This window comes from Manis javanica, chromosome 4 (assembly GCF_040802235.1).
Source record: "Manis javanica isolate MJ-LG chromosome 4, MJ_LKY, whole genome shotgun sequence".
In the NCBI taxonomy this organism is placed as follows: domain Eukaryota; kingdom Metazoa; phylum Chordata; class Mammalia; order Pholidota; family Manidae; genus Manis; species Manis javanica.
The window spans coordinates 1,965,935-1,991,828 of NC_133159.1; the positions used below are offsets into that span (position 1 = coordinate 1,965,935).

General features: G+C 65.4%; 1 protein-coding gene across 3 annotated transcripts; it reads left to right on the top strand.

The window, feature by feature from the left end:
* The first annotated feature begins 1,423 nt into the window (after nt 1–1,423).
* On the top strand, nt 1,424–25,679 carry ARHGEF16 (Rho guanine nucleotide exchange factor 16). 3 transcript variants are annotated; one of them, XM_036999715.2, is made up of 15 exons: nt 1,424–1,750; nt 8,515–9,115; nt 10,749–10,794; nt 11,858–12,027; nt 13,534–13,590; nt 13,929–14,089; nt 16,601–16,753; nt 16,870–16,999; nt 17,916–17,990; nt 18,247–18,339; nt 20,248–20,399; nt 20,837–21,025; nt 21,822–21,895; nt 22,396–22,497; nt 22,935–25,679. In XM_036999715.2, exons 2-15 carry the CDS (start codon nt 8,534–8,536, stop codon nt 22,991–22,993), a joined length of 2,043 nt encoding a protein of 680 aa, XP_036855610.2. In that variant the 5' UTR covers nt 1,424–1,750; nt 8,515–8,533; the 3' UTR covers nt 22,994–25,679. The 3 variants fall into 3 exon arrangements, with proteins under 3 accessions (XP_036855610.2, XP_036855609.2, XP_036855608.2); XM_036999714.2 differs by having other exon boundaries at nt 1,427–1,750; nt 11,858–12,003; nt 22,970–25,679; XM_036999713.2 differs by having other exon boundaries at nt 1,429–1,750; nt 22,970–25,679.
* The last annotated feature ends 215 nt before the right edge of the window (nt 25,680–25,894 follow it).

Genomic DNA, 25,894 nt, shown 5'->3' on the forward strand with positions numbered 1-25,894 from the left:
CCCTGCTGCTCTCAGGATGCAGACCTCCCCCACAATCCACCCCACCCCACCCCACCCTCTCCTGGCCATGGTCCTGCCCACCTCAGGGCCTTTGCACGTGCAGTGACCCTGCCTGAAACACCCCGCCCCATCATGGAGTCAGTAGCACCTCTTAGAGGCAGTGGCCTGGCCCCAACTCCACACACACTGGGATAGCTTCGCACGGCACTGCCCCCCACCCCTGGGGGGTGAACCCCTCAGCTTTACAAGTGTCCGTCTCCCCACTGCACTTAGCTCCAGAAGCGCAGAGGCTGTGTCAGCTCAGCTCATGGCTGTATCTCCAATGCTCTGCACGGCAGGCCACATACAGTCAGAGCTCAATAACCATCTGGTAGTCAGGAGGAAGGACAAGGAGACTGGCTGGGGATGAACCCAGGCTAGCCCTGGAGGGAGGGCTGGGGGCAACATCAGGCAGCTTCCGCCAGGCCATGCCCCATGTGCCAGGGTTTCCAACAGTGGCGGAGGAGAAAAGACCCGGTGGAAACACACAACGGTTCTTGGAGCTCCTGCTCTGGGTCCAGCAGGCGGCGTGCCTCCTGGCTCAGTGGGCAGGAAAGTGTGGTGGGTGGGGGTGCTGGGCGACAGACACAGCCACGCAGGCTTTCCCTGGGAAGGCGGGGGGATCACCAAATGTGGACAAGAAGGGTGGGCTTTGGGGAAGTCAGGCCACTGCCCTTGATGCAGGTGGCCACTGGGAACCAGGGGCAGCTCCTGAGCGGGGACTACAGGGAGCTCACCCCGTTGTTGCAACCCTGGGCGGGTGTGGGCTGGGAACTGTGGGTGGTGGGCGACCCAGGACTCACCAGATAACAAGGAGGGCCCCAGCCTGGGGTGGAGGCCAGCATGTCCCACCGCCCCCTCCTCCTGCAGCATGACAGCCCAGTCCCCAAGCATCCGCCTCCACCCCTTGCTGGCCAGGACAGCCGCTGGACAAGGCTGGAAAGGCCAGGCTTGGAGTCCAGCCTCAGCCCTGAGCAGGCACCTCCTCTAGGCGCAAAGTGGGAGCGGTGCTGAAGACCACACCGCGAAGCCGCAGTGTGTCCTGGGCTGCAGTCCGGGCCTGGCCGCCTCTCCGAGAAAATCCAGAAGGCGGGGCTGCTTCCTGGCAAAAGCAGATTACCCGCAGGGCTGGCCGGCTACCGGGAGGGCTTCCTGGAGCTGGAGGCAGCAGACGCAGCGGAGCCGGGCTTGAAGGAGAGCGGCGGCTGATTGGGGGTTGCAGTGGGGCAGCCCCGGGGCCCCACACCCGCAGGCGACGCCGGCCACCGGCAGAGGGCGTGGGAGCGGAGGGCGGGGAGCGCGGCCCCAAGGCGCTGCTGCCGGCGGACTACGGCCGGACTGCAGCCCGCCGGCCTAGGGTCACGTGGGCACCCGCCGGCCAGGTGCGGACGGGCCAGGTGACGCGGGCGGCACGGCCAGGTACTGGGGAAACGCCCGCCGGCGCGTCCTGCGCGGGGCTCGGAGCCGGAGCGGCCGGCCCACACCCCGCCTGCCCGGGCGCCCACCTGGCCCGCACCTGGCCCGCACCTGGCCGCCCCCTGGCGGGCGGGGCGCGCCGCCTCCCACCGAGCCGCACAGGAAGTGGGGGGCGGGGCCGGGGAGGGACCGAGGGCCGGGGCCCTGCGCGGCCGCCCGGCCGGGGCGCGGAACCTGGAAGCGGACAGGCCGCACCTCGGCCGCTGCACCGGGCTGCCCTCCGCCTGCGGTCCAGGTGAGCCTGGGAGGGCCCCGGGGGGCGAGGCGGCTGGGGAAGGCCCGCAGAGGGGCCGGGAACTCGGGTTTCCTGTCCTCCCCTCGCTGCCCCTGCAGGCCCCGCCCAGGGGTCTGAGAACCTTCTGGGCCCCTTTCCCGGGCCGCTGCGGGCCTGGCCTGGCTGCACCCAGGGCCCCCACCGGGCCTCAGGGGTCTGTCCCGCCGCCTCCAGGGGCTCCCTCGCCCCAGAGGGGAACTCAGCTGCAGCGGGAGCCCCACTTAGACTCTCAGCGCTGACCCTTAGAAAGCTCCAGGACCTTGAGAAGGGGTCAGAGGGAGACGAAATGGCCCCCCGACTACCAGGAATCCGCCGCCCAACCTGCTTTGGCCCCAGGAGTTAACACCCCCGAGAGTAAGACCCCTGCCAGAACCAGCAGCAAACGCCCCCCAGGCCCTCGGGGCAGGGAGGGGGGTGCTTCCAAGGCGACGCTCCATCCCGTTACTGCTCAGACACCCGCCGCAGCTCCTGCATCTGGGAACCAAGGGGCCTTTTTGAGGTTTGGGGGGGTCATCAGCCCAGCGTCCAGTGTGGGGGCATTCTCTGCCTCTGACCTGGAGCTGAGGCAGGGCCTGATACCACCCCCACCCGCCCACTTGAGGTGAGCCACCCACACTTCCCCGTGGGGGTCTCAGGGGGTGTTTGGCACCGCAGGACCTGCCTGGGGCCCCCCAGGCCTGTGCACCTGTCCATCCTGACATTGCCCGCCCCTGGCCTAGTACTTAGGGGTGGGACCTAAGGTGGAAATCCTGGCTCTGTGTGAACCAACGCAAGTTACTTAAGCCCTCTGGGCCTCAGTGTCCTCATCTGTAAAATGGGGGTAGTAGGGGCATCCACCTAGAGGTTACTGATTTGGTCACTTGGGTGAGCTTCTACTCTGGTCACTGCCCATACTGTACCCACAGGCCACAGGAGCCTCTCTGAGAAGTAGGTCACTGGCCCTGTCCAGGCAGGAGCTGTGGGCAGAAGGCAGGGCTCAGCCCTGGTGGGAGGGACTGATGGGACATGGGGGCCTGCGGAGCCCCCCAGAAGAAGTAAGGTCCTAAGTCACTTGGACACAAGTTACCTGGACAATGGATGGGTGAGCAGAGCACAGGGCCCCTCCTGCTGCCTGGACACCTAGGCATGAGGTCAGGCAGCCAGCCAGGGTCCCCTGCTGCCCCTGAGGACCGCAGTCTGAGTGTGACTCGACGGGCCAGGATGTTAGTTTTGGTTTTTGTGTACATTGGCCGCTGTCTCCTTGCCTGTGCGGGTACCGAGCTAGGGGGCTGACTGTAACAGCGTCTGTTGCTAGTAGGAACCCCACTTGCATGGCTGGCCTGCTGGGGCAGTGGTCCACTCAAGCTCCTGCCCACCCCTCTGCAGACTGGCAGCCTGGCCCCTGCAGGCCACATTCCCTCTGTACCTGGCTTCCTCACCTGCCCGGGAGGGAAACACCCACCTTCTGGAAGGTTGGAGAGGGACTAGGCCTCAGCTGGCAAGAAAGCATTTGGAGGACACCTGTTGGTCACCTGTCCAGGCTGCCTGTCGGAGTCAGGGCTCTGATCTCCCAGCTGGGACGCCTCTGGGGAGATACCGTGTATGCTGGCCAAGCCCGGGACGGGGGCCATGTTTATGGGATATCTGGATTCAGAGAGAGGAGCTGGGGAGTGATGGGTGGGCTCTGTGGGCTGAGCCAGGTGGGTGGTCTCTGACTACTGTCCGTGCCTGGAGGCCTCATAGCAGGGAGGTGGCAGGAGGCTTCTGCTCAGGCAGGAGGTGCTGCCAGGCACACCGCTGCCCCTCCCTGCTGCCAGGCTGTGTCTGAGGCTCAGCCCAGCCAGGTGGGTATCCCCAGACCCCCACCATGAAAGGCGAGTCTCTAGTTAACTAGCCAGGGTTTCTCCACCTCACTGTGGACATTGGTTCCAGATGGTTCCTTATTATGGGGCCGTCCTGTGCCCTGTAGTGTCCAGCAGCATCTTGGGCTCTACTGCATGAGGCTAGCTCAGCCCCAGTTGTGACCCCCAAGAATGTCTCTGAACATTGTCAGTGTCCCCTGGGGAGTAACGGGTGCTCCAGCTAAGAGCCCCTGCGCCGCCCCAGGCACCTTGCAAATGGAGCTGTTTGCTGTGTGCCACTCAATTTACAAAGCCATCCCTGGTCCCCGTGCTGCGTGCCTCTGAGGTTTGAGCTTGGCTGGGCAGAATTACCTAAGCACAAGGCCATCACTGTGGGGCAAGTCTGCCTGAGCAGAGACCAGGGTTCCAGAGAGGCCAAGCCCCACCAGGCACAGTGGGGTCAGCTGGACCTAGCAGCCAGGACAGAAGGGACAGAGGTGCCCCAAGGATGGAGGTCAGGTGGTGTCCTAATCAGAGGGGCAGTGGGTCCCACACTCGGTGTGATTTGGGTCCTGGGGCTGTGAGAGCAGCTGTGACATGAACCACAGGCCCAGCTGGGAGGGTTATGCTTCTACAGGGAAGCAGGAGCGTTGGCCCGACCCCACTAGGGCTCCAGGAAGCCCATCTGTTGGGGAGAACAAGGGACTGGGTGACTCGGCTGCGAGGTCCCCCACGGAGAGGCAGGGCAGGATGTCCAGACCCCCAGCCCACCATGCCTCCCTCCCAAGTCCCAAGTGCCCCCTTACCTGCCCCTGCACATGTGCCGGGGACACCAGGGCAGGTTGCTGAGTGGCAAATAGAAGGCTGAGTACCTTGCGTTCTGAGGACTTAACTCTTGGGCCCCCTGCCCCAGCCCACCCTGAGCAGATGCACCAGGAAGTCACTCAAAAGGGGGTGCAGACCAGGCTGGAAGCTCCAGGGATGCAGTCCTGGTGGTTTCTGCTGCTTGAAGCGAGGTACCCACATGGCTTTGTTCTTGACATGGAGCTCCAGGGCCCGTGGGACCAGGGTAAGGAGACCAGAGCAGGGCAAGCCTGGGGCACCCAGCGCTCACTTGCTGGTTGGGGGTTGAGCCTGACCATTGGTGGGAACTGAGCAGGAAACTGTCCCTTCTCCCGAAGGGCCCACACTCACGGGGTGGACAGACAGCACTCGGCCCTCGCTGCCTGCTGTCCTTATCTCCAGGGAGCTTCCCGGGCTGCCTTTAGTGGGCAGCAGACTCACCTCTGTGGCCCAAGGGGCCACCACAGGGCATCCAGTGTCTCTCAATGACACTGTTGCCTGGACAACATGGCTGGCACGTGCCGAGGGCAGCAGGAAGGAGAGTCGCGGCCCCTCGCCTGCACTAGCTCCAGGATACCAGGCAAAGGCCAGCGCTGGGTGAGCACTCATGGGTGGGAGCTCTGCAGAACCACGTGGCTGGAGGACAGGCCCCGGATACAGACCCTTGAGGGCTGGGGGCGCGTCCCAAAGAGCCTGGCAGGCGGAAGCACAGACTCATGTGCACCGGAACACCAGGCGCAGAGGCCACCCGCCGGCACCGTGCCTGTTTCCAGAGTGGGAGCTGACAGCCACCGGCACCACCAGGTGTGGGAAGACAGCCTGGTGCCCAAGAGAGGGACCGACAGAGGCCGAGACAAAGGGGAACAAGAGTGTGTGGAGGACTGGAGACCAGCCAGGAAAGAAAAGAAGCCAGTTCAAAGAAAATACGATTCATTCTGTTGGACGGTGATAGACTCGGCCCACGTGAAACAGGAGCAGGCGCTCTGGGGGGGAGCAGAAGCTGGAGGGGAGGAACGCGTGTTGAGGGGTCCCCCCCGCCACAGGAGGACTAAGATGACCAAGCCGGAGAGAAGGGCTCACCGCCAGGATGTACCCAGAGTCCCCGGTCCCCTCTGATGGATATCCCAGAGAAGACAGATGGGAGGGGTGACCGCAGAGGTGACCCTGGGAAACAGCCAGGCTGAGAGAAAAGACGAGGAGTAGGTTAGAGGACACACGAGACCGTGGCTCGGGGAGTGAATGGAGGCCCATCCGCGGAGCAGAGCGGGGAGCCCACACCCTCGGCAGGGCGGGGGGCCTCGGCTCACAGTCTGAGGAGGGACGTCCAGACTGATGAGTCACCGGCAGCCGAAGCTGAGGACCAGGGAAGACGCCTTCTCCATTCCGGAAGGAAATAATCTCCCCCAGGACGCAAGGCCCAGCCAGTTAGCTGAGGAAAGCAGAAAGAAGACGTTTTCAGGCAGTTCTACCTGAGGCTGCCTCGGAGGGAGGGAAGGGGACCCGGAGGAGCTTCAGGGGGAAAAGCAGAAGGGGAGAAGGCGGGGTCTCTGGGAAAGCATGGAGCTGACATGTCCACTGTGTGGAGCGTGCGGTCCACGGCAGGGACCCTGGAGCGCCGGGAAAAATTAACAGGAGGTGAGCCAGCCTGTCAACAAGAGGGAATCATTAACGAGGGAGGTGTGGTGCTAGCCCGGGGCTCTGACCAGCCGGCCCTGCAAACACACACCCAGGGGCTGGTGCAACCTCCACACACCGCCCGGAGAGGCAGGAGCGGCCCAGGAGTGCCCACACTTAGGAGACCGCAGATAGCAGTCTGTGCCTTGTTGAAAAGTTAGGGACAAGCCGCTGAGCCCGGAGGGCAGATCCGCTGGGAGGGACGCCTGTGCCTGTCTTCTGATAAGCCTTTTGGTGCTATTTGCCTACGACCCTGCGTCTGGTAGCTCGGTGCTAAGCTGAGCATTAGAGGGGGGCAGGTGCAGTGGACCGTGACAGAGCCAGGGGCCTGGAGCTCCTGCGTGGGACTGTGCCCCCGCCCAGGTCCCATACCCGGCTGGAGGCGCCGCAGGCCTGTGGGTGCAGCCGCCTTGCTAGGAGCAGAGGTCACGCCCATGGCTCACCCGACAGGTTCCATTGGGAACCTTGGCCCCAAGCAGACTTTGCCCTTCACTGGGAGAGGCCGTTCCTCTGGCTGGGTCTGGGGTGCCAGCTTTGAGGAAGGGGTCAGGAAGACGCAGGCCCAAGACGGGAAGGAGGGGGAGGAAGGGCCAGGGGACTTACAGGCACTTGGGGCGCAGTCACCATGCCGGCCCTTCAGCGCCACCTGTTCTTATGAACAGTGCAGAATGCCCCACAGTGACCGCCTCCCTGTAGAGTAAAGGGGCCACAGAAGCCCAGGCCCGGGCTGCCCACTGGGGCCCTCTGTCCGGCAAGCATACATAAAGTCTAAAGAGACCCATTTCCTGGCTAGGGCTGGGCAAATGCAGATGGGTGGACACGGGGGGAGGGTATCTGGGGCAGGGCAGACCCGCCCTTGGCTTCCAGGTCCAGGGGGAGGCCCAGTGGGCTGCTGCCGTCGCTGGGTCGCTGGCTGGTGACTCGGAATGTCCCCAGGAATGCGTGGGCCATCCTGCTGTGGGGGAGGCCAGGGATCTGGGCAGCCCCTCCCTGTGGCCGGGAGGCTCAGGCACACTTACCTCCCTGGGACGGGGGCAGCAGAGCGCCTGTGTGCTGAGAGCCTTGTGGGCAGAGAGCCAGGCTTCCAGTGGATGCAGCGCTGTGACTGCTGTGATGTTGGCAGACTATGGGGCCAGAGCTTCAAACCCTGTGAGGGACCAGGTGGGATGGGCATCAAGTATGAGAGGTGGGCTCAGGCTGGGACCTGGCTTAGTGGGTCCTGGCGGTCCAGGGAGCCCTGACTCCAGAGGCCCAGCACCTGGCCACCTCTGGCTGCACACCCCCCAGGGCAGCTGAGAGCAGGTCACACCCTCACTTCCACAAAGCGGTTAGCTAAACTCCTAGGTCAGTGTCCTCCCCGGACCTGCAGGCAATGGCACAGGGTGCCATGCCGGACCTCCAAGGTGAGTCTCACTCCCAGCAGGGCCACCTGGGGCCGGTGGCTTGGAACCCTAGTTTCTCCATCTGAAAATAGGCTTCTACCCTCTCCTGGCCTTCATCATTTTCGTGTATACAAGTTTTACATGAGTATGAGCTGGATAAACACTAGCTGTCCTTGTTTTTCTTAAGAGCAGAGGGGGAAGAATTGTAGGAGTGAGTTCTCTCTGTGTCACGTTTCGATCTACGAAGTTGGAAGCCGGTGCCCGCAAGCTGTCAGTGCAGCAGAAGGAGGTGCTGGGTCGGCGCAGGCGTGGCCACCCCACGCAGGATGCCCTCCTGAGCTCCTGTGCCCCCCGCCCCTCAGGATGAGCCAGATTGGGGCCCCAGGCTTCTCTGGGCCTTGTTGTTCATTTGCTAAAGGAGAATAAATCCCAGGGCCCCTGGGAGCAAAGGCAGTAGTGTGCTCGCGCCAGCCCAGCAGAGCTGGCCCTGCTGCTCTGGGACTCCGGGCAAGGCGAGGCCTGGGTCCCTGCCACGCTCTCTATGCAGGCCCAGAAAAGCTTTTCATCCTCATGTTGACCATGAGCGGTGGTGCCAGGAGACCAAGTGGCTGATTCTGGCCCAGGTCTGCAGGACGCATGGCCCTACGCTTACACCCCCAGCTCAGGAATTTGTTCCCAGTGTGTGCCACCACCAGAGGAAACTCGGTGGCCTAGCAGGGCAGCCTCTGTGCAGGCTGCTCCCCCCCAGCCCCTACAGCTCAAACAGCCAGCCACCTGTCCCCTGCTCCAGTCCGGCTCAGACTGTCCCGACCCTCCCTGGCCGGCTGGGCTCTGACCTCCCTAGGGTCCTGGGCCAACGGATGGCCGGCTCTGCTGCAGGCTGTCACCACCCTTTGAGTGCTGCATCCTGGGCACAGGGTCTGGCCAAGGCAGAGGCTGAGAAGGAAGAGGCGGGGCCATGGGTGGGTGTCTACATGCTTCCCTGACCTTTGCCCTTTGCCCCCAGGCCCCTGTGACCGCTCAGCATGTCTCAGCGGCACTCTGACAGCTCCTTGGAACAGAAGCTCCTGGAATGCCGCTTCCACTCAGAACTACAGCTCGATGCCCAGGGGAACCCAGCACCCAGCCTCCGGATGGCCCGAGGCTCCCTGCAGCTTAGGGGCGATGCCGCCACCCAGCTGGACACCCTGGCGCCCCCGCCTCCAGCCCCTGAGGGTGAGGAGACAAGGGCCGTGGTCCTGAGTACGCACAGCCCTGTGGCCCTCAGGATGGGCACTCAGCAGCTGATCCCTCGGAGCCTGGCCATGACCAGCAAGACCAAGACCCCAGCCCGCCACCAGAGCTTCGGAGCAGCCATGCTCAGCAAGGAGGCCTCCCGGCGGGACCCCCAGCTCCTCCCAACCACCAGCTTCTCCCTGGACGACATGGCCGTGGACACGGGCTCCGGTGCAATGCTGAGGCGGAACCTGAGGAACCAGTCCTACAGGGCGGCCATGAGGGGTGCAGGGCCGCCAGGAGGCGAGGGGGGCTCCATTCAGCTCAGCCCCAGGCTCCAGGCTCTAGCCGAGGAGCCCAGCCAGCCACCTCGGCACCCCACCAGAAATAAGGTAGGGGGCTGCGTGCCTGGATGGGGGCTGTGGGCAGGGAGGGGCCTGGCCGTCACATTGCCTTCATGTGGCTGCTGTTTAGTGAGCACCTACTGTGTGCAGGATCCTGGCACTGCTTATTCGAGTGAAGCCCAACGGCCAGGCCATGAGCTGAGTGTGAATGTGCCCATTTCCCAGACGAGGCAGTCGAGGTTTAGAAAGGTCCAGGGTTTTACCCACGACCCCAGGCTGTGGTGTCCCCGCTCTCAGCCACGGCAGGGAGCAGAGCTTCAGGAGCAGCCAGCACCCACACCGGGCCCCAAGAGGGCCTGTCTAAGGATGGGTTTCAGCAGTGGCGGCGAGGCGGCAGCTGCCTGGGCTCAGACTGCCAGAGGGGCTCCCGCGGGGGACCCAGGACAGCGACTCCTCCTGGCCTCTCCAGCTCAGGAGCCTGATGCCTCCCGTCCCTGCCTGACAGCGGTACCCCCTCGCCATCCTCGGGAGATTGGGGCTGGCGGGAAGGGCGCCTGCTCAGGGCCCTCTGGGCCCAGGTTGCTGTCCCAGACGCCTCTGCCACAGACGCCTGCAGTGACCATGGGCTGTGGCACAACCACCCATCAGTGCTGGCACCGAGGGTACAGAGCCATGGGGCAGGGCACCAAAGCCATTGTCCTCAGTTAAGGACCCCTGGCCTGGGAGGTAGGGCATAGCTGTGCCTACCTGAGATGCCAGGGCCCCAGAAGCTGCCTCAGGACCTCGTCACTCTGCGCTCACCCAGGCCCAGGCCTGCAGGGCCTGTCTGTTCATTCGCTGCTGGTTCATAGCTCAGCAGACATTTGCTGAGTGCCTGCACGCCAGTGCTGGGGCACCGGGACGAGCCCAGTGGGCAGGCACTAGGAGGGCTCCCAGGGCATTCGGGGTGCTCGTGTGCTAATGGGGAGTCCTGGGTACAGCAGGGGCCCAGGACTCCAGTGTATGCCCAGACCTGGAAGCTGGAGGGGTGCCAGCCGTGGCTGGGAGCACCATGTATTCCAGACCAGCAAGGGGAGTTTTCAGGCCCCAACTTGTTCCAAGAAACCAGCTCCTGGGGCCAGCGCACCTCAAAGTCACAGAAAATGGTGTTTCCTGGCCAAGAGAGCACACTCTGAGTGACAGCTGGTGGGGCCCAGGAGTGGGGCCCCTGAGAGCCCTGCCAGCCCCCACCCACCACCACCCCACCGTCAGCTTCCGGGACCCCACGTCTGTGCCGGGAACAGAGCACTAACCTGCCAGCTCCCCCAGACACCCCAGGGCCCAGTCTCTGGGCCCCTGTGTGCAGCTCCCCCCTCACCTTCTCAGCCCTTCCCAGCTACACCTGTCCTGCCTTGCTTGAGCCTCCCTCCAGACCCAGTAGGAACACCCCTCCTTCCTTGACTAGTTCAGTTCTACCTCCTCCTCCAGGCAGTCCTCCTGGATCTGCCCAGCCCTCAGTCACCTGCCCTGCTTGCTCTGAACCCTGATTCCGCTGCATCCTACCCACCCTCCACTTGGCCCCATATCCCTTGTGAAGCCAACATGTGGAGCTGTGATGTCTCTGGGCCCTGGGGGAGTAGTGTAGACTCACACCTGCCCCTCCTCCCCACTGACTGCTGGTGTCTGTGACTCCTTTGTGCAGAGAACGCTGGGGCGGAAACGTGCACACAAGGGTTCATTCAAGGATGGTGAGTGTGGCCTCCAGAGGTGGCTGCAGGCTGGGCCCCAGGAGGCTGGTCCCGCTGGGGCTGTCCGGGGAGAGGGGAGGGTTTGGATGACCTGACACAGAGTATGTTGCCTGGAATCGATCTCTGCAGTGACCCTAGTAGTCCATCTGACCATGCAGCTCTGAGGGGTCGAGAAAGTTCTCTTGGACTCTTTCTGCGCTATCCCAGGATCAGGAGACAGACAGAGCCCCCACACTCACCCCCGGGAGATGTCAAGCACGTCATGCACGTGCCAGGCCCATAGTGGCTGCGCCGCTAGGACCAAGGCCAAACAAGGCATAGGCCACAGGGGTGCAGACACTCACGCTGTGGGCTTTGCTTGAAATTTTTGCAGCCTACATGGGCCCCTGGGGATGTGGGCGATGGGCTGGGCCCCAGCCGTGCAATTCAGGCCGCTGAGGGTGGGACGCCAGTGGCACTCCAGGGGCAGGTCGAGGGGTAGGTGCCTTCCCAGCCAGGATGGAGTGCCCAGCAGGTGTGAGGGGCAGGGTCCTGAGGAGGCAGTGGCCCCAGCCAAGAAGGGCCCTCCCTCCCTGCCACCCCCCAACCTCGGAGGACAGCCACAGGCCCGGGAGTGGGGAGGCATCAAGGTCCAGGCAGCAGCTGCTTGCCCAGCGAGGGAGCAGGTGTGGCGGGGAGCTGAGGGTTCAGGCTCCCTGGGCCGCGCACCGCCTATCCCGGAGCAGCCGCTGTGCAGCGGGAGGGCAGGAAGCTGCACTCCGTGTGGGGGGCTCTGGGGACGAGCACCCAGTCCCCCACCTAGAGCCCCTCCGCTGCCCCGCTCTGATTTGTCGGCTCAGCCAAGCCTGAAGGTGCCACATTCCCCACTGGCACGCCACCCCTGTCCTGGGCGCGTCCAGCACAGCCAAGGCAGCCAGCCGGCCCTGGGGGAGCCTGCCCTGGGGGGCCCTGCGCTGCCTGATGCTCTCGGGGGCTCCTCGGGAAGGCTCGGCCTGTGGGTTTCTGGGGGATCTGGCCTGCTCGGAGCCGTCAGGCCCACAGATGACGCAGCCCTTCTCCCCAGACCCCCGGTTCTACCAGGAGGTCCGGGAGCGTGGCCTGAACACCAGCCACGAGTCTGACGACGACCTGCTCGATGAGCCGTCTGGTCCCGAAGGAGCCCAGAAGGTGGGCGGCCCCATCGTGGTCAGGAGCTACCGGCCCCCACAGGTGACCTGGAGCCGGCTGCCGGAGGTAGGGCCGGGGTGGGGGCAGCAGCGCGGGGGGACCTCCTCCCCGCCCGCGGGCCCAGCAGCCAGCCCAGGCCCTCCCAGTGGAGGGCCCTGTCTGTACCCAGCTTGCTGCGGGCTCCCCTTCCTGGTGCCCTCAGAGCTGCCTGCCCTGCAGGGCAGACTGGGGGTGCTGCCCAGGGGAGAAAGCAGTTAAGGACACAGGCCCTCCGTGCCCTCTGCTCCCTGCTCTGCCCGGGGCCTCCAGAACCTGCCCAGAGGCTCTGAGTGAGGAGGCAGGAGACAGGAGGCAGGGGAGGGAGCCAGGCCTCGCCTTCGATGGAGCCAAGCCCCTGCCACACTGCAAACCCTCTGGGCCCTTCCCTGCCTGGCCGTGGGGGTCTCAGCAGAAAGCACAGTGCGACGAAGGCCCTGGTACTGAGCAAATCCATGGGGGGGCAGCTGGCACTTCTCCGAGAGGGCACAGCTGGCCGTGGGGCAGACTCCTGGGCCCATTCCCCGAGAGCCAAGGACATTGCTGGCTGTGGCTGTGGGCATGGTGGGAGGCCGGGAGGTGGCCTGTGGGACAGTGGCCTCCTCATGTACCTCCCCATGGAGACAAGTGGGGCTGGGGCACTGGGACTGCCCACCAACCCCCACGACACCGTGTGGTGTGGGGTCCCTAGCCAGGGGTGCCCCAGGGTGGGGGTGAGAGCAGGGAGATGGAAAGGTCTGGAAGTGCACATTTATTATAAAGCCGGTGCCAGCTGCATGCTGGCAGCTGGGTGTGCACAATCCCCCAGGTCAGGCATGGGGTCCAGGACACGGTGCCCTCAAAATGCTGATGGAGATTCTTATCTCAGCCACCCGAGCTCAAGGTACCTCAGCCAAGCCTCCGGCTGCATAGGAGGCATGGGTTTAGCCCTGTACCCGGCTCTGTTGATGGCCCCTGCCCAGCCCAGTGAGGAGGAAAGCGAGATCCAGGTGGCCCTGGGCCCTGCAGAGTGGACCCGCTGTCTTGGCAGGCTCTGCAGGGGTACAGCAGGGCGTGGGGGCTGAGTGAGCCACACTTCAGCCAGGGCAGCCTCGGGGCCAGAGAGCTGGGACAGTGACCCGTCCCCCCAGGCAGGGGCTGACACCTGGCCCAGCTGTCTGAGCTGCAGCCCTGCCCCCACCATGCCCACCAGCTTTCCCAGCCCTCAGGGCTGCCTGGGGGACAGAGCCCCGCCCCGCCCGGCCCCTGGGCTCCCCTCCCAGTGCCTGTCCCCTTCATCCGCTGCCCAGAGCTGTTCTGGGCTAGGCGGTTTCCATGTTGAGAAGATGTGAGGGACAGGACCCTGCAGGGACAGGCCAGCTCAGCGGCACTAAGCTGTGCGAGGGTGGCCCCAGGCGTCGCACGAGGGGCGGCTCTGCCCAGGCCAGCCTGGGTACCCGCCTTCTCTGGGCCTCTCTGCCACCCATGTGGCTCTGGCCAGCAGGGAGGAGGGCTTCCAGGATGTGGCCCCGTGATTCCTGGGCTTGTCGTCCGCAGGTGGTAGAGTCGGGCATCCTGGACAAGCTGCCCGCTGAGGAGCGCAAGAGACAGGAGGTAAAGGGACTGGGCAAGGAGCGTGGCCCACAATATATGTGGGAGGATGATGCCAGGCGACGCCACCTGCCGTGCACATTGGCCCCTCCTGGACTAGTCAGGATGCCGCCCGATGCCTTTGGGCAGGTCGTGCCGGGGGTGGCTGCCATTACCCCTTCTCAGACAAAATGAGTCCTTATCCAGTCCCATGGCACGTAAGTGGCCGAGCCAGAGCACGAAGCCAGGAGTCTGGCCTGCCCCCGCCCCCAGATTGCCTTCCTGTGACCTGAGCGCTAGTCGCCTGCACCTGGACCAGGCCCGCGTGGTGGGCGCCTCACGCAAGCCCTCTCTCGCCCCAGGCCATTTTCGAGATCCTCACATCCGAGTTCTCCTACCAGCATAGCCTGGGCATCCTGGTGGCCCAGTTTCTGCAGGCCCAAGAGCTGCGGGCCACCATGACGCAGACAGAGCACCACCACCTCTTCTCCAACATCCTGGACGTCCTGGGCGCCAGTCAGAGGTGAGGCCTGTGCCCAGCCCCCTCGGTGCCGGGAGCCGCCTGCCCCAGCGGGGAAGGCTGGGGCCCTGGCCTGCGGATGGACTGTTTGGAGCAGCCACTGGCCAGCGGGGAGCACAAGAGCCTCCATAGGCCCTGGGGACTGGCTGAGCACTGGGGCTGTGGGCATGCTGGTGCCCCCCCACCAGGTACCCTGCTGCCAGGATGTTCAGGAGGACAGGGCACAGCCCTGTGGAGTGTCGGGCATGTTCCTGCCAGGAGGGCTGAATGACAAGGTGTGAGGTGCCCAGAGGGCGGAGCTGGCAGAAGGTGGTCTCAAGTTGCAACCCCAGGTCATGTTCTGCCCAGCGATGTCTGGTGCCAGCCCAGGGCTCTGGTCGCAGGGCTGATGGCGGGGGCAGGGACAGGGGGCAGGGAGCAGTGTGCGGGGGTTAGGTGGGGGGTGTGCTGGGTGTGCAGCCACAGGCCTGTGTGTGTGAGTGCACATGTATGTGTGTGTGCATGGGGATGTGGGTGTTTCCTCCCATGGAGGGCAGCCAGCTATGTAGCTAGGGCTCAGCCCTGAGTTGCCCTGTACCCCAGGAGATTCCTCCCTGAGCCTCTCAAACCCGATGGGGTGGGTCCACAGGTGGGTAGAAGGGCAAATGGTAGGGTGGCTCAGCAGCCAGTTCTGATCTCAGTGTGGTGGGCCCACCCCCACTGAGCCGCACACAGAGTCCGGGGCCCGCGGGCCCGTTGGAGCTCCCAGGCCACAGCCCTGGGTATATCTTGTCCCTGAAGACGGGCTGTCAGCAGTGCTTCACCGAGCGGCCGTGGGAAGGAGCTGCCCCTCCACCAAGCTCCTCTGACCCTTTGCTCCATGTCCCCCAGCATGGCAGGGCTGAGAGCCCTGACCCCCATTGGCGGTCCCCTCTGTCACCGTGTCCCCACAGTAACCACATGTTTACTCCAACCTCTCCAGAGCCTCCAACTGCCACAGCTGTCCCCAGGTGGGACAGCCCGGCCTCCTCCCCTAGATGTGTCCTGGCAGCTCTTGTCCATTCCCAGTGGCCGTCCCAGCTATTCTGGGTCAGTGGCTGATGGCCAGCTCTCCCAGAACTTGCGGCGAAACCCTCAGGGTCACCTATGGGAGGGAACGACTGGCCTGGCCTGGCCTGCCTGCATGCGTGTGTGGGGCCCTGCATCTGGGCAGCACGGGCCTGGCACTCCCTCCAGTGCGGAGGGTCCCCGTCTGTTCCTGACACGCTATCCCCATCTGCTGGGACCACCCAGCCGTGGCTCAGAATGTTCCCGCCTATAGGAAGCCTGGACCCCTGCGGCGAGGGTCCTGCTGGGGCCCATGAGTGGGACCTGAAGGCCCTGCCCACCTCCCAGCCAAGGTTTCATTGCCCCCAGTGAACCCCAAGGGTAGGCAGGGTGAGTCTCCCATCTTCTGTGGGGCAAGTGGCCCGTAGATTGGCAGGGTTGCACTTCCACCCCTACGTGGCCTACTGCTCCAACCTACTGCCCCTGAGGACCCAGGACCCTCCCCGAGTCCTGCCCCCCAAGCCCTGCGTCATTGTCACACTGCAGGACACAGGGTGAACACTGAGGGCCATGGTGGCACTGGTTGCCCTTGGCCTGGTCACTCCCTGGTGAGGTGTGTGGGCCACCAGGGGGTCCCTTTTTCTGGGGGGGGGGTCTGTGCAGGGGAACTGCCCTCTGGTCCACCTCCAAAGGTCAGCCAGCTGTCTCGTTTCCCAGGTGGGCTGCCCAGGGAGCCTAAGTGCTGTACTTGGGAAAGACCCTCCCATCAAAGCCACTGCAGGCCCAGGGATGGGCCAAGGAGCCCGGCCCTGGAAGGGCCCTCAGGGGAAGTTGCTCAGAGGGCCAGCGCTCCTGGGCTGGGAGGGCCTCCCGGCTGCGTTGGCCAGGGCCTGGAGCAGAGACGGGGCCTCAGGGCCCCATGCCTTCTGGCTCTGCAAGATGTGCCGGAGGCCCTGGCCAGTAGCCTTGCACATCTGACCCCCTGCAGCAGGTCCAGCCCCCTTCAGACAATGTCTCAGAAGGGAACCCCTGGGGCAAGCGGGGGACTGGTGATCACCTCTGTGGAGCCTTCCCAGAGCTCCTGGCCCCACCCTGACCCTGAGCAAAGGGTGCCTGGGCTCCGGGCAGATCCTGGTGGCTCCAACTCAAGTCCCAGGGAATCAAGCCAAAATGACAGGTTCTCCATCCGTCCTGCATCCATGGTGCCCGTTCAGTCTCTGCCAGAACCAGCAGGAAGTGGCCTTGGATTCGGCCATGGGCATGTGCCCAGTTGTTTACTGTCCAAGGAGCCGATCATACCTGGGAGGCCACGGCTTATAGCTGCCCTGTCAGGAGGGCTATCCAGGGCCCCGTGTGGCCTGGGCAGCTGGTCCACCATGTGCCTGCCCAGTGTGGCCCCCGGGAGCTTAGCTGGTCCCCTCTGCGCGTGCGTGTCTGCGCATGCCTGTGCACAAGCACGTTGCGGACAAGCAGACCCTCCCCGCTTAGGTTCTTCGAGGACCTGGAGCAGCGGCACAAGGCACAGGTGTGCGTGGATGACATCAGCGACATCCTGGAGGAGCACGCGGAGAAGCACTTCCACCCCTACGTGGCCTACTGCTCCAACGAGGTCTACCAGCAGCGCGCCCTGCAGAGGCTGACGTGAGTGCTCCGTCTGGGCCGGTCCTGCCCGCAGCCTGGCCTCCGCAGGTCCTGCTCAGTTGCGTGTGGGCCGCCCGCCTCCGCCGCAGCTGAAGGAAGCCCTGTTCTCTGTTCAGAAGCAGCAATTCCGCCTTCCGCGAGGCCCTGAGAGAGATCGAGAAGCGGCCCGCATGCAGGGGGCTGCCTATGATCTCCTTCCTGATCCTCCCCATGCAGAGGGTGACCCGGCTGCCCCTCCTGACCGACGTGAGTACGGGCCCAGGCCCCAGCCGACGGGCGCTGCTCCTGTGACCCGCAGCTCCACGCTTTGCCCAGTAGGCTCTGCACTTAATAGCTAGGAGCACAATTCAGAGGCTTTAGCAGCCGTGACCACTGCCACCATCGCCCACCGGCCCCTCTGCCGGGAGCCCTTCCAGGGCTTTGCAGGTCTTCCTTCACTCGCCCGGTTCAGGAGGCTGATTCACGGTGAGTCAGGACCGGTGCCTCCCAGACCCTGCCGAGCACCAGGCCGAGGCGGTCGCTGCCTTGTCCCAGCACCCCTTGGCCCCTTGTGCTGGGCATGCACCCCTGGGGTGGCCTGGGCCCCAGTCACTGTCCCCCTTCCACAGATAGAGATAGGGGCTCCAGGGAGCTCCCTGGAATGGCTACTGCCTCGGACATGCCAGCTTTGGGGCAGAGGGGCATGTGGCGGGTGAAAGGCACATGTGCACACTGGCAGGTACACCTGTGCACATGCAAGTGTGCACAGACATGCACATGTGAGCACGCACATGGCAGGAGCCCAGTTAGGCTCCAGGGGCAGCATGGGGCCAGTGTTTAGAGGATCAGCTGTCCAAGCAGGTAGGACATCGGACCCTGCAGGGCCCTCTGGGAAGTGTAGAAATAGGTGCTGTGGGTGGCCTCCCCCCCAGACCAAGAAAGACAGACTAGAAAGGTGGTGTCCTGGGGAGCACCTGCTGCAGGTTTCCACCCAAACCTGATCTGGCAGAGCCCTTTGGGGGCTGTGCACCTCAGTAGGGCCTGGCAGGACCTCTGGGCACCAGCCCTTGGCCTCCCTGCAGCCCCCACTGGGGTCTGGTGTTGGTAGGTGATTCCCACCCCACGCAGGCCCCTGAGCCCTGCTAAGGGCACCTGGCACACACATCTGGTATCTTTTCTGTAGACGCTGTGCCTCAAGACCCAGGGCCAGCCTGAGAGGTACAAGGCTGCCAGCCGTGCACTCAAGGCCATGAGCAAGGTGAGGTGGGCTAGGGAAGGGGAGGCCATACCGAGACCCAGCCCAGACCCATCTGGAGGCAGAACCCTGAGGGTGGGCAGGGAGGGCTTCCATGTTGCCCACCCCAGGCTTTCCATGGGACCAGTGGTGCAAGTGAGACCCAGAGGGGGTGTGGTGGCACACAGGGTGGGAGCCAGGGAGCTGTGGGGGAGGTGCAGCAGGCAACCGGGGCAGGTACGCCCCAGCACAGCCCACTCAGGGTGCACACGCGTTGCAGCTGGTGAGACAGTGCAATGAGGGGGCCCACAGGATGGAGCGCACGGAGCAGATGTACACGCTGCACACACAGCTGGACTTCAGCAAGGTCAAGGTAGGCAGCCATGCCAGCCCAGGGGCTCTCAGGTCAGGGGCATGGCCCCCTGCGTGTCCCAGCTGGAGAGGGGCCTTGGGGTGTGCCTGCCTTCCCTGGGGTCTCTGCCTCAGCCTCCCCAGGCCTGTTTCCCTATCTGGGAGCATCCCTGTTGGCTCCTACCCGCCTTGGCTCACGTCCACAGCCCTCCTGCCTGAGGTCAGTGGTGTACAGGTCTCTCTGGCCTGTGTCCCCCACCCCCAGAGCTGCAGGGCTGGAGGGGAGACCCACCCGAAGGGGAGCAGGCGGCAGCCCCAGTGGAGGCCCCACCCTGAGCCAGCTCCTTGCTGGCCATGCTAAGGACAGAGATGAGGCATCACGGCCAACTGGGTCTCGGGCTTCCCTGTGAGGCCAGGAATGGCCTGTCAGTTTGGGGGAGGGGGCCTAGGCAGCCTACACCCGTCTCAAGCAGCCCGGGCTCAAACTTCCACCCCCATAGGTCTCCCGCCATCCCCCAGTGGCTGCCCATGCCAGCAGACCCCTGCCCCCGAGCCTGCTGTGCCCCCGGGCAGTTGGGTCCCTGCCCAATGCAGGAAGCACCCCCCTGGGAAGGTCTTGTCCTTGTGGGAAATGCTCTGCCTAAATCTGGCCCCGAGGCGGCCTCTGCCCACCCCCACTAAGCCTGGCACCCCCTCCACTGGCCTGTCTGCCCCAGAGCCCTATGGGCTCACAGCAGGGGAGGCAGGGGACGCAGAGGGATACTGGGGCCCAGGCAGCCCTGTGGGCCGGCCTCAGCTCACCGTCAACCAGGCTGAGCTGCTGACCCCCAAAGGCTGCCCAATGGGCCAGAGCACCATGGGGCCACTGCCATGGGCATGGCAGGCAGGGGGCAGCAGAGCCACGGAGGGTAGGCACACAGGCCCCAACAAGTGGGGCAGGCTCCTTGGGGTGGGCTGTGGTGGGCTTCCCAGAGGCGGCATCAGGGTGGTGATGGCCTGCTGCCTCGCTGACCCCAAAGCCTGTGCAGATCACATATGTGGTGCCCTGACCCTCTCCTCACCAGGCAGCAGACCTCGTGTTGTGTGGGGTGGAGTATGCCCCTGGTCAGAGTCAGGACCTGGTCCCAGGCCTGGCTCACCCTGAGCGGGCCTCTCACCCCTGCGGCACCTCGTAACTAGTCCTGAAGCAGGCATGGGGGCGGGAGAGCAGGCCGACCGCCACGGTGCTGGCCAGAGCCGGGGGCATGGGGCGCTCAGGGCCCAGCGGTGTGGGGTGTTGAGGGCATGTCTGGGGAGCAGAGGCTAGCGGGCAGGCCCTCCTCCCTCCCTCCCGAGCGCCCTGCCTGCCTACAGCCCACTCCTTCCCAGCGCCCCCAAGCATCAGCTGTGTCTGGGTTGGGGGCCAGCTGGGTCTGAGTGCCAGCCCCAGGCCAGGCGTACGCCGGCCATGGCCATGGAGGGTCCGCACAGCAGGGCAGGGGCCTGGCCGCCTATGCCTCCTATCCCTCTGTGCTTTGGCCAGGCCCGCTTCCCAGGCTGCAGCGGGGAGGCTGCCCCTCTGCAGGAAAGGCCCCTGCACAGAGGTGGCCCGCAGAGTGGGCAGCCCCTCACCCAGGCTGTGCATCAACGCTGCCGAGCTCCCTTGCCTGGTGTGAGGTTCGTGTGGGGGCCTCCGCCGGGCGGCCTTTGCTCCCAGCTCAGAGCAGCGCTCAGGGGGCCCAGCGAGCCCCTGGGCCTGGTCAGAGGCAGGATGGGCCTGACTGGGTCGCCGGGCGGAGCCTGGCACAGAGCACCTGCCACCGACTGAAGGACGCTTTGTTTGAAGCTGGGCCATGCTCCGTCCGTCAGTGCAGCCCCAGGTGACCTCGGAGGCAGGCTGCACGTCTTGCGCCCCAGGACTCAGTGCTCTCCTGGGCTTGTCCCCCCTCAGTCCCTCCCGCTGATCTCTGCCTCCCGCTGGCTGCTGAAGCGTGGGGAGCTTTCTGTGGCAGAAGAAACCGGGCTTTTCCGAAAACTCGCCAGCCGGCCAACATGCTACCTGTTCCTGTTCAATGACGTCCTGGTGGTCACCAGGAAGAAGAGGTGGGCCCTGCCAGTGGGGCATGGGCAGAAGGCATGGCCTGGGGGGTGGGGAAGTGGGCTGGGGCCTGGGGGTGCCACCTATGCCTCCTGACCTCAGAGTCGGGGTGCACAACAGGGCCCCCTCCCAGCCGGGCCTGCCCCGGGCAGTGGCCCCGCCGAGACACACGCATGCAGCCTCCTGCGGACGCTCAGCCCCACACCGTGACGTGGGATGGCCCGTGCCTCTCCTGTGCTGGCTCTGGCTTCTGTCCGTAGGCCTGCGCCTGCCTGCCCAGGCCTCGAGGACCCTAGAGCTGAGGCCTCTGCTCTCCAGGGAGGTCAGCTCTCAGGAGCAACCTGGCTGGCCGGCCCCCAACTGCTGCGGAGGAGCCACCTGGGCGGGGAGACCCACGCTGCCCACGGACTCCCGCAGCATCCAGCCGCCCATCTCCCCGCAGTGAGGACAGCTTCGTGGTCCAGGACTACGCCCAGGTGGACGACGTCCAGGTCCAGAAGGTGGAGCCCTCGGAGACCAACCTGCCAGGGGGCGGCAACCGCAGCTCCTCCGTGCCGTACCTGTTCCAGGTGGTCCTGCTGCGCAACAGCGAGGGCCGCCAGGAGAAGATCCTGCTGTCTGCCGACTCCACGTAAGACAGGAGGGCCGCTCTGCTGGGACGCATTCAAGCCCAGTGTCCCGAGCACCACTGTGCCGCATGCCGCGGTGGGTGCCGGGGACGGCCCTGTCCTCACGGAGCCCACGCTCCCAACGGGGTCACACTCGCACAGGGAGCGGCCAAAGTGCCCGGCTCCCGCAGGGGCGAGGGCTGAGGAGACAGCGGGGCAGGGTGGGGCAAGCCGGTGGGGTGGTGAGGAAAGCCTCGCCACAAGGCAGAGCTGGGGGCCGCTCCCGCAGGGGCACGGCCATGCGAAGGCCCTGAGGCAGGCGGCCCCTGCCACGGAGCAGTGGGAAGACGTGGGGCCGGAACACAGGTTGGGGCAGTGGGGGACAGTGAGAGGCCCACAGGTAACGGGAAGGAACAGTGGCTCCTTCCTGCACAGCCTCCTTAGCAGATGGGAGGCTGAGGCTGAGGGTTTCCAATAGCGAACTGACAAGGGGCTGGAGGCACAGCAGCAGGGAACAGGGTGGCCTGGGGTCTGGGGTGCTGCTGCCTCCCGACTCTGACCCTAGACAGGGACAGGTGTGACACAGGCCAGTCCGCCGGGGTGACGCCTGCCTGCCACCCCTCCCACCCTGGGTCTTCCCGTGCCTGGGCTCCTGAGCATAGTGGGTTGGGGGGCCCAGAGGGACTGCCCACTTATAGCTCATGAAAGGGTGCCCAGGCAGTGTGCACGTGTCCCACCTCGAGGGCTCCCGCAGTGCCACACGGCGGGGTGGGGGGGTCACCAGGCTGGGGCCTCACTCACGCTCTCCCTGGCCCCCAGGAGTGACCGTGCCCGGTGGGTCATGGCGCTCACCCACGGGGAGCGGCAGAGGCAAGGCCCCCCCAGCAAAGAAGGTGAGCACTTGCCCCACACCAGGTGGCTCGGGGGTGGCATGGAGGGGGGCATCCACATCGCCACTTGCCCCCAGGGTGACCTGCCGGGTGGGGGCCCCAGCCCTGGCACATGTGCACCCCTGTGCACGCAGACCCGCGGTCTCAGTCCTCACCCACCCTGAGCTGGGGAGAACAGGCCGGCGGCTGGAGCAGGCTGGCCCACAGCTCTGTTCCCCAGTTCCAGCCCCACCCTGGTCCCCTTAGAGGTGGGGGCTGGGGGCCCCCTCCACTGGCACTGGCGCCCTGGTCCTGAAAGCAGGACAGCCTGTCCTTTGGTTTCTGGGGAGGCTCCTGCTTTAGCCAAAGGGAAGCTGGGACCTCTGGGGTCCACCCCCAGCCCCAGGGGAGCCAGGCCATGGGGGATGTTTTGGGATGGGAAGCCCTGCCCAGCATGGGCTGCAGAGCTCCCAGGCCACCCGCCCTGGGACCCCCCCATCCCTGACACCCTCCCTGTGCCACAGACCTGCTGCAGGTGGAGATCACCAGGGCCTACTTGGCCAAGGAGGCGGACGAGGTCACACTGCAGCAGGCTGACGTGGTGCTGATCCTGGGGCGGGCGGACGGTGAGCGGGGCTGTGCGGCAGGTGGGCTGGCACTTGGGGCGTCCGGAGCCCTGCGAGGGTCCGGAGCACGCCGGCATGGGCTCTGCTCATGGCGGCCTGATTCCACCCTCCGGCACCCCCCTGCAGGGACGCCTCCAATGTCCCCAAGTCCCTAAGGACTGCTTGTCGCTGTGTCCTAAGCAGGAGGAGGATGTCTGGTGCCCTGGGGACCCTGTGTGCGCCTGCGCAGGGCAGACAAAGCCCGCTGGAGCCAGCTCAGCTGTGGCAGTGGCGGGTGGAGGGCCTAGTGGAAGCTAGGTGTGCACGCGGCCTTGGCAAGGCCCCCGAGGCAGGAGGAGGGGGCAGTCCGCTCCAAGTGTTGCCTGGCCCTGGTGTCTTCCGGAACAGCAGCTCAGAGGCGTGGGGGTCTGACATCGGGGCCTGTCCCTGGTTCCCAGGACCCTACCCTCATCTGCCCCACGTCTGGGTCCAGGTTGGTTCTACGGCGAGAGGCTGAGGGATGGAGAGACAGGATGGTTCCCCGAGGACTTTGCCCAGCACATCACCAGCCCTGTGGCTGTGGAGGACAACATGCGCAGGATGGAGCGGCTGCGCATGGAGACAGATGTGTAGCCCGTTGTGCCCGCACCTCACGAGGCCAGGCAGCTGCAGCCCCGCTCCAGCGAGCGGCCGTGCCAGACGGCAGGGAGCACGTGGGCCTGTCCCAGAAGCCGGGATGGGCCCTCAGCTCCCCAAGGACCCGTGGGTGCTGCTGAGGACATTCCCAGGGGGAGGGTCACACTGCCCCCGCCCCCGGGGTGTCCTCCGGCTCTCGGAGCCACGTGGGCCCCACGGATCCTCACCCCACCCTCCTATCCCCCAGTGGGCAGAGGACCAGCTCTCCCTGTGCCCCTCCTGTCCCACTGCCCCACGTGGGCCAAGGAGAGCTGTGAATGCCCAGGGCTGGACACTTAGCCAGAGCTGGGCGAGCTACAGGGATGTGACCCTGCTGTAAAATCGGCACTCTTCTTCCAGAGACAGTAAAGAGTGTCTTTAATTCCTGCATCTCCACAGCCAATCTGAGCTAAAGGGAAGGCACGCGAGTCCCCAGAACTTCCCAAGGTGCCACGTGTGGCCACCTGTGCCAGGTCCCGGGCTTGTCCGGCCCATCCATGCTCACCTGTGCTCACCCTTGACCCTGTCCCATCGGTCCTCTGGAGCATTGCGGGCAAGGCCAGTGGTTCTCCATGCCTGTCCCCACTCACTCCCTTGCAGAGCTAAGTCTGACCGGTGGGTCCAGGGGCTCGAGGACACAGCAGAGCCTTGGGGGTCGCTCTGGGGTGTCCCTCCTAGCCTGTCTGCCCCCAGGCTGGAATGTGCACATGGGGTGCAGCAGGCTGCCTCTAAGCTGGCTGGCTGACCTAGGCGGGCCATGTCCCGCTTCCCCGGGGAGGGTGTCGGTGTGCCTGGGTGGTGGCTGTTGGCTGCTGGGCCAGGCACCCAGACTGGGAGGCCCCTGGCAGCCCTCCTATTCCCGTGCCCACTCCAGTGCCCGTCAGCTGGGTTGGTGCTGTCCTTGGGGGGTGGGGGGCTACCATCATTCTCCTGAGAATCCGCCTGTGTCCCACTGGGGCTCTGCTTTTGGGTGGATGAAAGCCAGGGCCCGGCTCCGACCTGCTGGCATAAGTGGTGACTGGGGGGGCCCCTGCTGCCCCTCCCGGCCCAGGCGGCTGCAGGGTGGGCAGGAGGAGGGACTGGGCAGGGCAGCACCGAGTGAGGAGGCTGCTCTTTGCATCAGGTGTGGAGGCGGTGCACACCGGCAAGGGCAGCACCTACCACTGGCCTCCACGGTGCCTCCCAGGCCTGAGGCGGCAGGAAGGGTGTCCTGGGCGGGGGCTCCCCAGGACCGGGGGAGGGGCAGACCGGGGCTCAGGGAAAGGCTGGTCTGGGGGCCAGGTCACAGGGCCATACAGGGCCGCGGCCGTCCCACTCGTGACCTGGGTTAGCAGAGCTTTTCCTGGAGCTGCTGTGGGGCAGGCTGGTGACCGAGGCCGTGTGCCCACCTGCAAGTATGCAAACACGCGTGTATGTGTGTGCACACATGCGTCAGGCAGGAGCCCGTGGGCCGCAGCCCTGGGAAGCCCAGCCGCCCTAGCCCACCTGCTCGTCCCTGGTGCTGGCCCTGAGCTCCCTGGGGGAGAGGCAGGCTGGCCCCCGCGTCCCTGCCCTGTAACGGGGATCTTCAGTTCAGGGAGCAAAGTGGGTTTGGAAGTCCTGGGTTTTGCGACCTGCAGGGGCTTCGTGACCTGGGGAATTTCCATCTGCAAAGCGGCTGAAGGCCCTGTACCCCTAGGCAAGGAGTAGGGCGCTCTTATGGGCGAAGGGGCCGGCCTGCCGGGGCTGTCTTGGGGCAGGGGTGCGCCTGGGGAGGACCAGGCCAGGCCAGCTCCGGGTAAGACACCACAGTGGAACCAGGAAGCAAGGCGTGAGGAGCCCAGGGGCTGTGGGCCGGAGGCGGGGGCCACACAGGCCCCTCCGAGGCGCCTCTGCTCCGCCTGGGGTCCGCCCTGAGGGGTGCTGGGCCCCTCAGCAGGAGGGTCTGACCTGCCCTCTTGCAGAGCTGGTCCTCTTGGGAATCATGTGGGCCTTCCAGGGTCACTTCCTGGGAGGCACACCCCAACCCCACCAGCCCCGTTCACAGGGTCCCGTGAGGACAGCCGCACCTGCCGTGCCGCGGAGGGTCTCAGGCAGCAGGCCTACGCCGATGGAGCCCAGCCCTTCCTGTTGGAGGTGGGGACACGGCTTGCAGGGGGCTGTGGAGTCGCAGCCCAGCCCGTTCCCCACAGCTGCCCTGGGCAGGGAGGCCGAGGCATGGGGTGGGTCCAGGTCTACCCCTGTGCCCGCCACTTGGCATGCCTCAGCGCCCAGCCTCAAGCAGGCAGTGGGCAGTCCCCTCCTGCCCTGGTGTTCACGGGAGCAGAGGCCAGGCGTGCACCGTCACACAGCTGGACAGCCCCCCCTCAGTCAGTTGGGGACATCGGGGTGGAGTCCAGCGCATTGCTGCGCGACCTGGGGATGCCCAGTGTTAACCTCTGCCCCACGGCCACCCTGCTGTGTGTGCTGTGTGTCCTCAGACCTCTCAGTGTCCTTTTAGGGGCACGTGATTTGCATAAAGGGCATGTGCTCCTGTGACTTGTTCTCGCGTCTCATCTCACTGTGGCCTTTCTCTGTGTCACTTTGCACATCTGGCCAGCTGTTCCCAACGGCTCCAGAACCTTCTGGGGCCTCCCCTCCTGGACGTGGCCATTCTGCTGGGTGGCTGTGCCACTGTCCCATGCCCTTGTGGCCGGCAAGGGGGGAGCGGCCCAGCCCTGGCCCCCAACGCCTCCCCGCCGACACTGTCCACACCCAGACTAGA